The 16473-nt window shown below is 35.5% G+C and overlaps 1 protein-coding gene across 5 annotated transcripts in view; it reads left to right on the top strand.

Annotated features, from left to right (window-relative positions):
* Pkn2 (protein kinase N2) overlaps positions 1–16473 on the top strand; it is a 146786-nt gene that overhangs the window by 102980 nt on the left and 27333 nt on the right. For all 5 annotated transcript variants that reach the window (XM_059266368.1, XM_059266369.1, XM_059266366.1 and 2 more), the window contains 2 exons: positions 8466–8651; positions 9582–9691. In XM_059266368.1, coding sequence (XP_059122351.1) covers positions 8466–8651; positions 9582–9691 — 296 coding nt within the window. The remainder of the gene's footprint in view (positions 1–8465; positions 8652–9581; positions 9692–16473) is intronic.

The following is a 16473-nucleotide window of genomic DNA, read 5'->3' as shown; positions in this document are numbered from 1 at the left end:
TAGGTCATATGATTCCTTTGTACTTAAAATTTGAACAGCCATCAAACTTCGACAGTTGTATAATTTAGAATTCTCCAAAACAAATGCATGAGGATTCTCTACATCTCACCAGTGCTTGTTATTTCCTTCATGGTTAGTTTTCAAAGTATTATAGCTATCCTAGTAGGGCCATTATTGAAAGTGACCTGGGTAGATATCCCTGGCTGTTTGTGGGGCTGTCTCTTATTTTCTCTTTCAGTTGTGTGTGGGTTTTTTCTCACATTTTTTTGTCTCTTTTAGATGCGTTGATGTATATAATTGTTGTATCTTCCTTATGAATTGACTTTTGTCAATGTACAGTTTCCTTTTTTGTCTTTTATAACAAATATGATATAAAGTCCATTTTGTCTGGTAATAGGTTAGACATGTTTACTCTCCCTTGTGGTTACTATGTGAAGCAAATATCCTTTTCTGTCATTTCACTTATAATTAAATGTATATTTGGATCTAATGAGTCTTTTTTGATAAGGTGCAGTTGGATCATCTTTAATACTTTCTGCCAGTGTCTTTTAACTACATAGTTTTATCTAATTATATTTATAGTAACTGCCAGTAATATGTAGTAAATTCTAATACTAACTACTGGAAATTAGGTTAAATTTTATAGAGTTATTCTATGTGCTTGCCTTCACTTCAGACATATAATTATAAACTTAGAGGTCCCAGCTCATCTGTACTTCTGACAGGGGATAACAAATCCTTGGAGCTTCAGGCTCCATTCCCTGGGACAGTTTGCTGAACTCATGAAGGGTTATACTTAACATTACAGTTTTATTATAAAGGATATGAATTAGACTCAGAGAAATACATGTTTTCTCTTATATGGAGAACGTAGATTTAAAAGTATGTTGTATAAGAGATGAAAAACTAGAAAAAGGACCATGAGAAGGGATGAAGAGCTCTTAAAAGAGGGTAGAAAGAGAGGAACGAAAGATAGGTAATAAAGCAAAAGAGTGTGCACTGAAGGGAACCAGTCAGGAGGGCAGGAAGTCCGGGGAGGAAGTGAGTGAGAATGAAGTGCAATGACACACATGTATGAAATGCCATAGGAACCTCATCACTTTGTATGCTAACCTAAAAAATTACTTTAAAAGGGAGGTGCGGGGTGGAGAGAGTAGGTTGAGCCAAAAGCAAAATGTAAGAACTAGGAGGGTCTTTCTGGTTCTTAGGCTTTGTCGCCCTGCCTAACACATCAGTGTCTTTCACCAACTGGACAGTTCACTTGAGCTTTAGGTGGCCTGAATTTTTATTGGAACTTTATTATGTGGGTATGATTGAATGAATCATTGCCATGGGGGTGGAATCAACTCTAGCCAGTTGCCTTGCCCAGGAGATCAGGACATCAGTCTTATATGACTCAAAGCCCCAACCCCCTAATGTTATCAATAGTCTTTCTAGAAATATCATCTCATTGTGAAACTGTCCAGGGACCCACAATGAAACACCTTGTTAGCATAAACTCCAGCATGGTCTGAGGTACCACCATGAGTAACAGATTTCTATACTAGAGACAGTTCAAAAGGTTTAGGACAGAGATTCTCAACCATCCTAATGCTGGGACCCTTTAATACAGTTCCTTATGTTGTGGTGACCACCCCCCCAACCATAAAATTATTTTCATTGCTACTTCATAGCTGTAGTTTGCTACTGTTATGAAGTGTAATGTAAATATCTGTGTTTTCTGATGGTCTTAGGCAACCCCCATGAAAGGGTCTTGACTTACATGTTGAGAACTGCTGGATTAGGTTCTCCTTGCCATAAACTAAGGATAAAATTCTTTTTACTCTAACAAAGGCACCTACTAGAGAATGAGGCCAGCCTGGGCAAATATGAAACCCCTGTCTCAGAACACAATGAGAACCTGGAAGATGACTCATCAAGTGAAGACATTTGCCAACAATCCTGACTCCCATAAGTGTCCTCTGATCACATGCATACCATGGTATGCACATGCACATGCATGCACACATACATACACTATCACACATACATACACTATCAGTCAATCAATGTAATTTTGAAATTTTTAAACAAAAGACTTCTTGCTATTCTACAAATAGTACTTTTTTTTCTAGAACCTAATGATATGACCTCTATAGATTTTTCTAGTCTCTTATTCTCTCATTTTTCTTTTACTATTTAATTAATTAATTTTAATTAATTATTTTTTAGGAAGTTATAATAGGCACATACAGAATTTGAACAAGAAATACAAGAGACTTCATAAGCCAAATTTCTATGTATTCATCATCTTTTCTACTATCGACATCTTAAACTAGACTGGCATGGGTGTGTTTTAGGTTAGGGTTGTTTCCCCTGCTCCCTTTCTCATTTGTGTTTAGGGGCATAGTGCTTTGATGCAGTCTCATTCTGTATTCCAAGCTGGCCTTGAACTCACGGTAATCCTCCTGAGTACTAGAATTACAGGAATGAATCACAGATTTTATAATTGGTGAGTCTACACTGTCACATCAATATGATCTGAAGTCTGCAGTTTATATTAGCTCACTCTTAATCTGTAATGATGGGTATCTGCCATTATATTTCACTTTTGTATTCTGCCAGTCCCTGTCCCATCCCCTGTCTACAAGCCTGGTAGCCCTTTGCCTTTGTATTATTTTATAAATTTATTCCTCTCCCATCTCCCAAGTTCTGGGATTATAGGCATTTGCTACCACGCCCAGCTCAAGGATCCTTCTTTTTCCAGGATGTCATAGCTTGAGTTATAAAATGTGTAGCCTTTTCAGGGGTGTATGTGTGTGTGTGTGTGTGTGTGTGTGTGTGTGTGTGTGTGTGTGTGAGAGAGAGAGAGAGAGAGAGAGAGAGAGAAAGTGAGTGTGTGTTATGCCAGCATTTCTTTAATACTCTACAAAAACTGTTGTATACAGGTGTACCTTCCCCTTCCTTCTGCTGTAATAAATTATGTTTTTGTACATGATTTGCTCATTAACAGATTATCATGTTTTTATGAATTTGTCTTTTTAATCACAAGAGAAATTTAAAAAGTAATTACAAACTAAAAATCATGGTATTTGCATTAGTATTTACTAAGTGTCATTTGTGTTACCAATGTTCATTACATTTTCTTTGGTTTCAAATCGTTGGTTATTATCTAGTGTCTTTTCACTTAGATGTAACCATTTTTCTTAATATCTCTTCTGAGTAGGTAATGTGGTGAAGGACTACCTTGGATTTTGTTTTTATAGGGGAATCTAATTATTCTTTCATTTCAGTATCATAGCATTGTTTTACACAGAATTTATTGACATTTTCTCAGTGTTTTTATGAGTGTGTGTGCTCGTGCATGCGTGTATGTGAATGTGGATGCACACATGCCATGGTACGTGTGTGAAGTCAGGAGAGTCTAATGGATCAATCCTCATCCTCCACCTTCCTTGAAACAGGGTCTTTTTATTTTTCTGCTATATATACCAGGCTGCCTAACTCTTAACTTTCAAGGGAGTCTTCTCTCTGAAGCTCATCTGCATGGTTCTGAGGATGTAAACTTGGGCAGCAAGGAGAATAATTGAGAGTTGTTTCTCTTATTCCATTATGTGGGACTTTGTGATTAAACTCAGTTCATCAGGTTTGTCTCCAAGTGACTTTACCTGCTAAGCCATCTTGCCAGCATACTATGGTAAACTGACATAAAACTTGAAGGAAATTTTATAATGCAGCTTCACTGTTGTTACTGTTATCCTAAACTGTAGCTCACAAATTGAACTAAATCTGAGGCACATTGTGGTGCCAAAATGAATTCACAGGAACACAACAGGATATGTATTTGAGGCAACAATTGTAGTTATATTGTAGTTATAGTAGCTTATTGTAGTTATAGTTTTAATCCCAGCTAGAACTATGTTCTTTTAATATATGATGTCTGATGTTGTAAAGCTAAGTTTTCTTTGGTTACTATGTGAAAAGTTAGTAGAGCAGGAAATCAAGGTGGGAGTTTTCAAACCTACTCCAGAGTTTGGGAAGTTTGTGCAGTGCTCCACAAATGCCCCCTACTAGGAAATAATCTTGCTTATTTAATGAAATAAAAAGTACTTTCAACTTGTGTGAATTACTTTTTCAAGTAGCTATTAATTTGTTAACATGTCAGTAATATAGAACTATTATTTAACAAACTGTTTTCTATAGCGCTTGGAACATAAACAAACTGCATACTATGGTATCTGTGGACTTGTCTAGCTATAGTTTATGTGACTCCTACCACAAATATCTTTCACAATTCAAGTATATTGTAAGCCATCTTTCCCTATCTTCTTTAAATGTCTTTGCCTTATCTGTCTTATAATATGGTATGTATTTTTCAAATTCAAAACAAGAATGTAGACCTATGATGAGTGAAGAGATCATCATCAACCTACCATTTTATTTATTCCACAGTTGATAACTACTGTGTGGTAATTAGGTACCCACTGTACTTACTGTTTTAAGTTTGATGATCTTTTAGGTTAGTGCTTATTCTCAAGAATTCCCCAAAGATTCATTGGTTAAAGTTGAATTTCAAGTATTTGGAAATCGATGTTATTGATAGAAAAGTAATATAGGCACACTTTTGAAACTGAGCTGATATGCCTACTTTTATTTTATTTATTTATTTATTTGGTTTTTTTCAAGACAGGGTTTCAAGACAGGTTTTGGAGCCTGTCCTGGATCTCACAGAGATTCACCTGCCTCTGCCTTCCAAGTGCTGCGATTAAAGACGTGCTCCATCACCGCCCAGCTACAGTTTTATTTTTCAATCTCTGTTTGAGTCTGTTTTTCTAGCTAGTTTTATGTCAGCTTAGCACAAGCTAGAGATGTATATAAGAAGAGGGAAATCTTAAGAAACTGCCTCCCTAAGATCAGGCTGTGGGCAAACCTTTAGGGCATTTTTTTAATTGGTGATTGATATGTAAGGGCCCAGCCCATTGTAGGTGGTGCCATCCCTGGGCATGTGGTCCTGGCTACTATAAGAAAGTAGATTGAACAAGCCAACAAGCATCACTCTTCTATGGCCTCTGCATTAATTCCTGCCTCCAGGTTTCTGCCCTGACTTCCCTCAACGATAGACTATGCTGTGGAACCTAAGCTGAAATATAAACCTTTTCATCCCAAAGTTGCTTTTGGTTATGGTCTTTAATCACAGCAGTAGTAGTCCTAACTAAGACATTTTTTTTTTTCAGATTTTGTTTTAAAATATATTCCTCAGTTATATCAAGAGTATAAATGTAGCATAGTGGTACATGTTGACAGTCCCAACCCTGGGAGACTGAGAGAGGAGGATCACGGGTTCCAGGTCAGGTAGGGCTACATAGAAGGCCTCATCTCAAAACAGCAATAGCAGTTAATAACACAATTGTGCAGGTTACAATACTGAGTACAAAAGTTTATGAATACATTTAGTTCTTAGATTCACATGTTTTAAATTTTTTGTATTATGGCTTATGAAGGTGAAGAATGTAGTTTTACCCTATTTCATAACGTAATTATGCCATGTCATAAAAGAATGAAACCTCTAGATGTTTAATAAAGATCTTAGCTCCCTCTGGAATTTTTTTTTTCTCTAAACGAAAGCAGGTGGTGAGCATTGTCGTGTCCTGATATTGAAATTACTAAAATATTTAATAAGCCACCAGGATTTGAAGTAGTAACCAGATGTTTTCAGTTTCCCCAGGATAACTTTTACAGCTGAGTATTTACACTGAAAATGAGGAAAGTTTGCCATTGTTTCAACAAAACAAATAAAACACAAGCACAAGTTGTTTCTTTTGAACAACAAAAAGGTAGCCACTGTGCTTAAACTGTCTTGTTGTTCCACAGCCTAACAAAGTTGAACAAAAAGATAACTGTTTTCCCACCTTAACAAGTTTGCTACTGCATAGCTATTCAGTAGGATTCACCCATCTTAAGTATACTGTTTAGTGACTTTTTAAAGTAAATACCTATCACTTTTTAGGACAGTATTACAAGAGTATTTCAGGCATATTGAAAGTAGTTCTGCTCTGTTTCCAATGAGAAAACTACTGCTATCCTAATCTCTGTACTTCTGTATGTGGTGGTATTTTCTTCTTGCTGCCTGTGGTGCTGTTTATCAAAAAAAATTAAAATATGACACACTTTATGATTCTTTGATTTGATATCCATTTAGCTTCTTGAGTTTATAATTTTCATAAAATTTTGAGAGCTTTTAATGACTTTTTAAAAAATACACATTTCTGTTTCCCATTCTGTCTGCTTTTTATCAGGAACTTTATTTAAACTTACTTACATGATTCTATCTAAGGTAAATTCATAGTTCATATAAGCGTTACTATTTTCTGTGGTGTATTAATCCTTTCTGATGCTGTTGTCTGTAACTCAGGCAACCTTTTCTTTTGCAGTGCTGAATCAGCCACCAATTCCATCCAGTACATATTTTTAAATTTTAGGCATTGTCCTTTCTGTCTCTAGAAATTTAGTACTTTGGAGTTTTTTCATTTCTTCCATGTCTCCATTCAACCTCTGAACAGATGGAATATAGATGTCATTGTTTTAATATCCTTATCTGCTAATTCTAATATTGAAGTCTCTTAAGTCACTATGTCTTAATTTTTAATGTAGTAATACAAAACAAACTTACCTGATAATCTTTGACTAGATAGCAGACATTGCAAAGTTTGCATTGTTGAGTAAGCATTCTTAAGCTTTGTTCTAGTGTGCAGATACCTAGGAATAATTTAATAATGTGTAGTTTTTATGGTCTTCTATGTACAACAAGAATGTCATTTGGGAGTAATTACCTTTTACTGTTGCAACAGAATTCTTTCTGAATCCCCCCTGTAGTGTGCAGAGAATTGAATTTTTCCAATTATGGTTGGTAGGGACACTTATGCCTACCTATATATACAGAATATTGTTCTTTCTAGTCTTTTCTCATGGTTTCCTTCCATGCCTCTAGTATTTCATTCTCAAGCAGGGAGTAGTTAGTACCTGGGTGATTGTGTTATAAAGGGAAACCTGGAGATCTAAGCAGTATCTAGATGCCTTGGTCTCATGCTCTGGGTTCCCCGTGAGTGCACCATGTTCTGGAAAGCCTTGTGGTACTCCTAGGAGCAGCCTTAGGGCTTGTTTCTAATCCTTCAGGGATCGCTGTGCTTCAGTGCCTGTGACCTGGTGTCTTAACACATTTAAAGATTTTTCTCTGATTGTTTTAATTGTTTGAAATTGGAGGCTTTGTTTCTATTTATTTGAAAATGTAAGTTCGATATCTTTTTAGTAACTAAAAAATTTAGACATTAAATTTTAGTCATTTAAAACTTTAACTAGACAGTTCTAGAAAACAGTCTTCCTAAAATATTTTTACTATTTAAAATTTGAACATGAAGGCAACATTTTTTAAAAAAGGTTTGTTTATTTATATTTTTTATGTGTTTTGGTGTTGTCTTCTTATATGTCTGTGTATCACACCCAAGCTGTTCACTTAGAGGACAGAACAGGGTCAGATACTCTGGAAATGTAGTTACAGACAGTTGCTAGCTGCCACGTGGGTACTGGGAGTTCAGCCTTGGTCCTCAGAAGCAAACAGTGAGTCTCTTCACCCCTGGGCCATCTCTCCAACCCTGAGGCAACATTTTTAATTATAAGTTTAGTCCATAGTGACAAAGCCGTGTATCCAGATAGCTTTAATCACAGTTCTTTGTTTTCATTTTGAACACCTTTATTATTTATTTGTCTAAAAAAATTATAGTTACTTTATGCTTAATTGTAACCCATAATTACTTGACTATCCTGTCAGAACGGAAAAATAAAATGATAATTTTACATTTCAAATAGAACAGGAGCTGTTTGTTTATGGAGTTGTGGTAAAGTACTTTTCTGTGTTAACTATATAACTGTTAAGCACAGCTGTTATTTGCACTCAGAATTCTTTGTATCTAATCTGAATGCTAATATTTAGCTTTTTTCCCCCTCGTGTTTTCTAGCCACGTAATTCTACAATCTTTATCATTATAAGAATATTCATATATGTGTTTATGTAACTTAATTTGTGCCCCACAGTTAGCTTTGATAACTATTGTTCTTCTGTTGTTGTTACTTTTTTTGTTTATTTGTTAATACAAATTCTCCTATGTAACCCAGGCTGGACTAGAACTCTGTGTAGTCACAGGCGGTCCCCAAAGGCCTCTTCTGCCTCAACCTTAAGTTTTGGCATAACAGGTATAGCCTACCATTCTGGCTAGTACTGTTCCTTTTTATCAAAACTGTTGCAGTTGCCACGATTAAGAGTTTTCAGTTGTTTCTTCAGGTGAACTAAGAAGGGCAATAGCTTCCAGATCCTCTGTAGAAGAGTTTTGTTATTTTAGCAAGTCACCCTCTTTTCTCTCTTTCTAAACAGATAACAGACATGGTTTTGTACATTGTATTATTGTTCTTATTTCATATTTATTTATTAACAGGTACTTTGGAAGTCCGTCTTATGGGGTGCCAAGATATCCTAGAGAATGTCCCTGGACGGTCAAAAGCAACATCAGTTGCACTGCCTGGATGGAGTCCAAGTGAAAACAGATCATCTTTTATGAGCAGAACTAGTAAAAGTAAAAGTGGAAGTAGTCGCAATCTCCTGAAAACCGATGACTTGTCCAGTTCAGTAACCATGCTTTTTAAAATCATGCCACAGATTAAAGGGCCTTATCAATGGAGACAGACAAAAATGGGAAGTGTCCAAATGGGACCAAAAAACTTTAATAGCTATAATTTTAAAAATTTTTGAATTTATAATAGAACACAGAAAAGCAGCACATTTTACTCTATTAAAAATGAATGGGAATTCAGGATAAATAACAAAATCATTTGAAAGAATGAAATACTAAATATTACTGTTTATTCCAAAATGAAGGGCTACAGACACTGTGAGACTTTTCTTCCTAGTAGACGCCATCTTGGTTCTTTTAATGGTTTGGTGACCATTACAAACTAAACTTTTTTAAATTGCTAATGGATGAGAGATGTGCTGGGATAGATAGTGACTTAATAATCAGCCTTGGGAGGGGATGCATTCAGAGTTTTGAAAGCAAAAATAAGAGATTTAGGAACACGTTGAGGCTATTCTAGTATATAATGATAAACTAACCTAAACATATAGTTGAGAGGGAAGGCGAATGACAGTTCACCATTCAAGAGAGCACAGAAGTAGCTTTCTTGTGTTTAGAGGGACCTGGGGGAGAAATTAAAAAAAACTATCTAAGGCAATAAGCCTTCTATCTAAAAAATGTAGTGGGTGATGATCAGATGGCTAATATGGATACACGTATAAGCAGGGTAGTTGAATTATATTCTTACATATGCAAAATAGCACTTTAGTGTTAGTGTTTTTATCAGATAAAAGATAATTTAGGAGGAGCTGATAGGAATGTTTGTGTATACAAAAGAATGCCAGTTAAAATTCAGACAGTTTGATATTGATTATAAAAATCCTTTTCAAAGAGTCTTCAGACTTTTAGTGCTATAAAATAGTGATACTTGTGTTTTAACAATTTAAAGTTTTTAACCAAACTTACCAATTCTAATTACAGATGATGTCTGTGCTGTTTTGAAGCTAGATAATACTGTGGTTGGTCAAACTAGCTGGAAGCCTATTTCTAATCAGTCGTGGGACCAGAAGTTTACACTGGAACTAGACAGGGTAAGAGGAGAACATTTTACTTGAGAAGAGTGTGTTTTTTATTTATTGAAAGTCTTTAAGAAGTTTTGTATATTACATTGTTTTGTGTTTTGATATATGCCCAGGTTGGCCTCTAACTCACAGAGCTCCTCCTGCCTCTGGGATTGAAGGCATGTACCTCCACACCAGGTCCAAGAAGTTTGTAAAAGTAGAAGAGCTTACATATTTGTGACGTTTCTCATCTGAGGGATGTAGATACATTTGTCTTAAGACATAGATAGATATCTGATTGCTGCAATAGCTTTAGTTTGCAATAATTTGAAAATGTGTAGTTTATATAGAAAAGTCTGTAGTGGTGAGATCTAGTACCAGAATATGTGTGTGTGTGCATATAGAGTGTGTTAGCTTTGGGGTTATTTTGTATTGTTTTTCTGTGTAGCTCCAATTGGCTCAATTGCCAGTATTCCTTCCTCAACCTGTGCTTCGATTACAGCCCTCTGCCACTGCCATGCTCAGCTATTTGTATTTAATAACATACAATCTATTTACTGCAGTGATTCTTCTGTAGCAAGATTTGCAAAATTGACTTTGAAAGGAGCTCTTATGCTCCGTTTTCCCAGCTGTCAGTGTGTCAAAATGTCTTTCATGAATGATGTAAGTAGCTAGGATCCAGTCTGTGTCTATATAACAATAGAAGTCAACACAGTACATTCAACTCTGCAAGATAACTTTTAGATTTAAATCCATTCATTAGTCTAGGAGAAAAATAATCAGCCTTTATTGTATTTTGATCTAAAATTAAAGTAATAGATCTTACTATCTAATGATCTACAGTACCTATGCTATTTTCAAGTGACATATATCAGTGAGTCAAAAGCATATGTATGTTGCCTGAGGAGATTATAGGCTGTGGAAGTGTTGCCAGCTACACCTCTAGCCTATACCTGTACAATGTTTTTCTAATTTATCTGATTTTTATCTTCAAAGTAAACATCCTGGTCCAGACTTATAGTTGCTGTATCTGTCAGATAACTTTTATAGATATTTAACCTTTTCTATATTCTGCTTCAGTGATAGATGAGGACTGAGTCCATATAATTATTTAGAGAAGTGGTGAGAACTTAGTGTTCACTCTTTTACTAAAGTAATTTGACTCATCTCTGTCCTAAAGCACCAGACTGATCTTTTCTCTCAGTTCAGAATCATTCATTCATTTTACACTCCTGTTTAATCAAATATTTATTGATTACTGTTGCATCCCAGGACTTCCAGGTGCAGATTAACATAGACAAATCTCTCAGGTTCTCTTAAGAAATTCACTGTCACTGGCTTTTCAATATATATCTCAATAGTTGCAGGCTTTCTTTTTACAACAGAACTATCTATATAGTCTATTACCTCATTTCAAAGACGTATCTTGTTCTAATGATTTCATCTTAAAAGATAATGACTTTGCTATTCATACTTTATGATAGTGTGCTTTGAAAATTCATACAAGAGGACTTGACCTTAGGATTTATGTGAAGATAAATGTGAGGGAGAAGAGATGAAAGGCATGTAGATTGGTAGATATCTATTACTGAGATATAATAATAGGGTAGTGAGAAGTGAACTAGATTGTGGTGGTAGTAATAGAAAGAAAATTTATGTAAAAAATGGAAGGCAATTAGTAAAACTTAATAACTAAGTGTATCTGAATCCACAGCAAGAAAATAGAAAATTATCTCACAAAGGTTTGAAAACAATTATACTGGAAAAGGGCAAGTTCTAGAGTTTTTCTGGTTTAGAGATCATAAGTGAATCTCATCCATCTGTAAGACCATTCTTTGCGTATTTACTCATCAGCTTATACATGCTGGGCATTTTATAAGATATAGGCTTGCAGAGATACATGGTTGCAGTGTGTAACTCACAGGGTTACTAGTTACCAGTTTTACATTCTGTGCCAAGTATCATCTCATTGCTGGCTGTATTGGTCCAAACCATCAAAGTCTTGTAGAAAAAGAAGGTAACTAGTAAATAGTTTAAAATCTGTACAGAAGTGAGGGAATAGAGTTGCATTACAGGGTCAGAAGTGTGGAACTACCGTAGACAGTGGAAATTATGTTTAACCTGAGACCCGCTGTGGGAAAACGTAGACAGATTGCTGAGATCCAAAGAGTATTCCCAAAAGAGGAAACAAATAACTCCCTAACACAGATGGGAACTTGATATGCTGCCAGCAAAAAAACCTGAGCTAGAGGTGTAGTGTGAAGTAAAACAGCAGAGTCAGAGAGGTGCCACATTATCGGTTAGTTGTAGGCTATGAGGTAGAAGAGAGCAAAAGGTCTTTTTGTTGTTGTTGCTGTTGTCTTTGTTTTGTCTTGTTGGTTTTTTTTTTTTTTTCTAAGCTTATTTTGATCTCAAACATGTGGTCTTCTTGCCTCTGATTCCTACATGTTCTACCGTGTCTGCAGGCTTTTAATAGGGTGCTTGATCTCTGGTTTACTACATTAAATGATCTGATAGAAAGAAATACCGTCTGTTATAGAAGCTACCACTAGTCCACAGTGAAAAAAACAATCTTTCATAAGCAATATCTCAAGTTTGACTGTCTTTAAATTTAAAGGCAGAATGAGGAGAAAGAGTGTGAGGAATATCAGTGGGGTTCCAATTTGTGTCTTAACTCACTGATTCACGTTCATAAAGATCTTTCTTGGGCAAGTCCTAGTTTTAAGAGATGATTCTAATGAAGTAACAGTGTTAGCCAGATGCTTGGAGAAGAGATTGGTTGACTATGCTTTGTGACTTTGAATTACAGAGCACAAGCCAGTAGATAGCAGATTCGGGTCTTTGAGTCCATTTGCTATCTTTTAATTGTCTAATAGTGTGGCAAGTTTTATAAGTTTACTGCTGCCCATTTGGGTCACTATTTCTAAAATGGGTGTTAAGGATGGAATACAGTAATGTTAGTTAGAAATACTGGCACAGTATATATATACATGTATATATATGTATGTGTGTGTGTGTGTGTGTGTGTGTGTGTGTGTATATATATATATATATATATTCAGTGATACACTCTTATGTATGTGTGTGTGTGTGTGTGTGTGTGTGTATATATATATATATATATATATATATATATATTCAGTGATACACTCTTACAAACTTTTTAAAATTTATGTAAGGGGTGTGTGTGTATGCACGTGCATTCGCGTGCACTCACATGCACCAGTGCCTACTTCCACAGGTCCATTCTCAGAGGCTAGGGTAGAACTTCCTGTGTCATCTTTTGCTCTTATTCCCTTGAGATAAAATTACTATAAGAGAAATGAAAAAGAATTAGAAGTGTTTCTTCTATTAAAGGTCCTAAGATTGGCAGGTTAAAAAACAAATTGTTTGTGGCAAAAATAAAAAAAAAAACTTTAAATAGTTTGGAATCATGAAGCTGAATTCTATTCCATATGAACTTGTATCCAAAATTTGAAAAATAGATGAGAATATAATGATGTTTAAGCAGAAATAGATAACGGGATTGAGATAGATAATATAAAGTTAATGTTTAAAGAAATAATAAGTGTTTGAAAACTTGAATGAATAATGAATAATAAACCAAAATGAGTAGGCAAAGTTTTAAGAGAATGAAATGAAATTCAAGATGTATAGATTTCAGTTTGAAACGATTTAGCCATTAGTTGGTGAATTATTTGTTCATGCACATGGGAAGGAGAACTAATAGAACTTATAAAAGTGGTGAATGTTATATTTGAAATTGAAGATGAGTTAAATGGTTCTGTGATAGGGCTAAAGAAGTTATATGGAGTATAAAACGAGAATTTTTAAAAAAATTATGAAGAGGCCAAGACACATGAAGGATAGAACAAGAAGGCCAACACACTAAGTAGAGTTCAAAATGAAGGAATGGAGGGTGGCCATGTATACAAATTTTCCTGAGTCAGTTATAGTTGTGAATTGCAGATTTGAGAACCAAGTTTCTAGAAAAATGAGTACGATACTCACATCTAAAATGTAAAGAGAGAGGACTGAAGTTAGTCAGAGCACCGTTATGACAAATGGATGTTTAGACTAACCTTGATGAATGGAGGGAGTTGAACTGCCATGAGGGGAAGACCAGTAGGAAAGTCTACTGGTTTTGTTTGGGAAATATATTCAAGTTTAGAAGTAGGAACAATAAGTGTATAGAGACAAAAAGATATGTAAGTTTGGAATAAAAGGAAGGCTGTGGAAGAGTGTGTGAACTGACATAGGAAAGAGTTACACATAACATAATCTTGTAAGACTTAATTCAGTTCTCGTTGTTTGCCTGCCTCTTTCCCTCTAAGGCCACAAGCAGTGCTTCTGTGGTAGACTGACTTTTCAAGCATAAATCATGTCCTTAAATGTTCACTGTCCCTGTGTCATGTCCTTTGTTCCCTCTTGTCACATTTTTTTTCCAGCTGTAGAATCTTCTTACTGGACTCTCAAGTGAACCAGATAGATATTATTGTTTCCTCAAGTGGCTGATTTGTCTTTTCCCTCAGGAGCTTCCGGTCTTCTCCCTGTTCTATTCTTTGCCCCAGTAGTCACATAACAGAGAAGTTCTTGAATTACTGAATGATGTCCTAGAATAAGAGATACTGGTAGAGGAGAGGGCAGGAGCATGGGAAAGTTAGTGTGCACTCCTTCTCCTTTTCACTTCTTGGCCTTGCTTTTCACGGCAGTGTCCATGTGTGGTTACCACCCCTTCTGGGTGGTCCTCTTGTCAAGATCCATGCTCACTGGATTCTGATAACTATTGGCTCTTGTTCGTTTATCCTAAGAGTGATCATGACATGTGCTCTGGCTAAGTAATCATGTTCTCATTCTTAATTCTTTAACTTTAATCACATCTCCTTTTAGAGTTTTATTTAACTCTTTCAATTTTTTAGTATATAACCTGCTTGCTTTCTGCAAAAACCCATGTTTTCCTCAAGTTCCCTGAAGACCAATAAATAGATAATTGTTACATGCACTCTTGTAAAAATGTCACCATTCCTTAGCTCATGAATTACCAAAACTGACCCTTTTTTTTTTAAACTTTAGGACAAACAAAAAGTTTGCTTTTTGCTCTTTTTTTCAGCAGTGGAATTTCATTCTCCTTTACTTCAGCAAAGCTCTCAAACTTTCTCAGTTTAGTGTTCCAGTAATTTTTCCTGGTGTCTCTATAGGCCAAAACATAAAAATAAATAGCCCACAGTTGTCTTCATTAGGAAGTAAGTGCCAGGTGAAGCGTACCTGTAATCCCAGCACTTAGGAGGTCAAGGAGGAGAGTTCAAGGGCAGCCTGGGATATGCAGAGTAAGACCCTGTCTCAAAAACAGAACAATAAACTAATTATTAATTGGTATTTGTATCTATGACCTAGAAAGTCAGTATTGGGGGAACAAGTGTTAAATGCTTTTATTTAGTTCTTATTTAATTACAAGTAATAAATGGTATGCCCACATGTTGTCTAAAATATAGTTTTCCAAAGTTTGGATCATTTCATTTTCTTTTTGTTATTGTAGAGAAGGAAGCTTAGTAAAGATTTGATGGCATCAAGATGAACATAGCAGTGCTAATAGTGAAACTGTATACATAAAGCTCATCTGGTAGTTGTCACAGTGTACCATAGATGTCACTGTTCCCTCTGAAAAGTATTCCCATGCCTCTTGGTGCTAGATGTGCATCTTTTTTTTAAGTGCAATACAGTATTGTATTTGTTACACTTCTACCTTAGCTACATGTAAATCTGACTTGGTGCCTCTTGTCTTTTTCTATGTACATTCTAGCCCTAGAGTGATAAGCCACACAGATTCCTTATTCATACCCTGCAGTTTTCTGTTATTCAAAATTCAAATTAACAATAAAGCAAAATGAAGCAGGAACTGTGTAGTCAGCCATTATTGCCAGTTAATGCCTAACTTAGATCCTATTGCCCAGCATTTTTGAATTGTACTTTTACTCTGTCCATATTGTATTTCTCCTATCCTTTGAAATTACTTGTAAACCCTTACCCTTTAGAACTCACCTGTAGTTTACATTCTAGACAGTGGTGGCATCTCTTTATATAGAAGCCTTAGTTGGTCTGTATGGTGCTTTGTGCCTCAGATTCCATATCTCTAGTCAACTTTCCTAAATTACACTGGGTGTTAGGGGTTAAAGAAAACTGCCAGTTCATGGTATAAATTATAGAGTACTAATAGTATCTCTAGGTGATAGATAACCACTCAGTTTGGGAAGAGTGTTCACAGGGAACAGTGCAAAGGGACAAAAGGTAAAGTTCTTGTCCCTGAAACCTGGTAGAACTCCAAGAAACTTACCTTAGCTACCAAATCTCAGATCTCTAATTTATTTCAGCTTGACACACAGACTAGAGACAGGGAAAGAAAAATCAATTCATTGATTATTAGTTTTAATAGACTCACTAGAATGGATAGCAAAAATGAAGTGACTGGGGCTGCTCCCTACATAGTCCCACTGCTTCATCAGTGTAAAGATAAACAGTAGTAATTCCATCACTAACATTTGTATCCCTTTTATCTGCTTAATCTATAAGCCTTTGCCTCATATATCTTCTTGATCCTTAATAAGTCTTCCTGCTCAAAACAGTGGCAGAAGATAGGAGCCAGTAAATCTCCATTATCCTGATTTAAGAAGAAAAAAAAAATCTAAATTACCAATCTTCAGTTTATTCTTGCAATTTATTTCCAAAAATAACTCTAAAATATTTAAACCTTGTGTTACATGTAATTTGTGTGTATGTGTATATACCTGTGTGCACCAGTGCATACATTCAGACAC

The sequence above is a fragment of the Peromyscus eremicus genome, chromosome 6, assembly GCF_949786415.1.
Source record: "Peromyscus eremicus chromosome 6, PerEre_H2_v1, whole genome shotgun sequence".
Lineage (NCBI taxonomy): Eukaryota > Metazoa > Chordata > Mammalia > Rodentia > Cricetidae > Peromyscus > Peromyscus eremicus.
The sequence above is the reverse complement of the archived record's forward strand: the minus strand, read 5'-3'. Positions and strand labels throughout refer to the sequence as shown.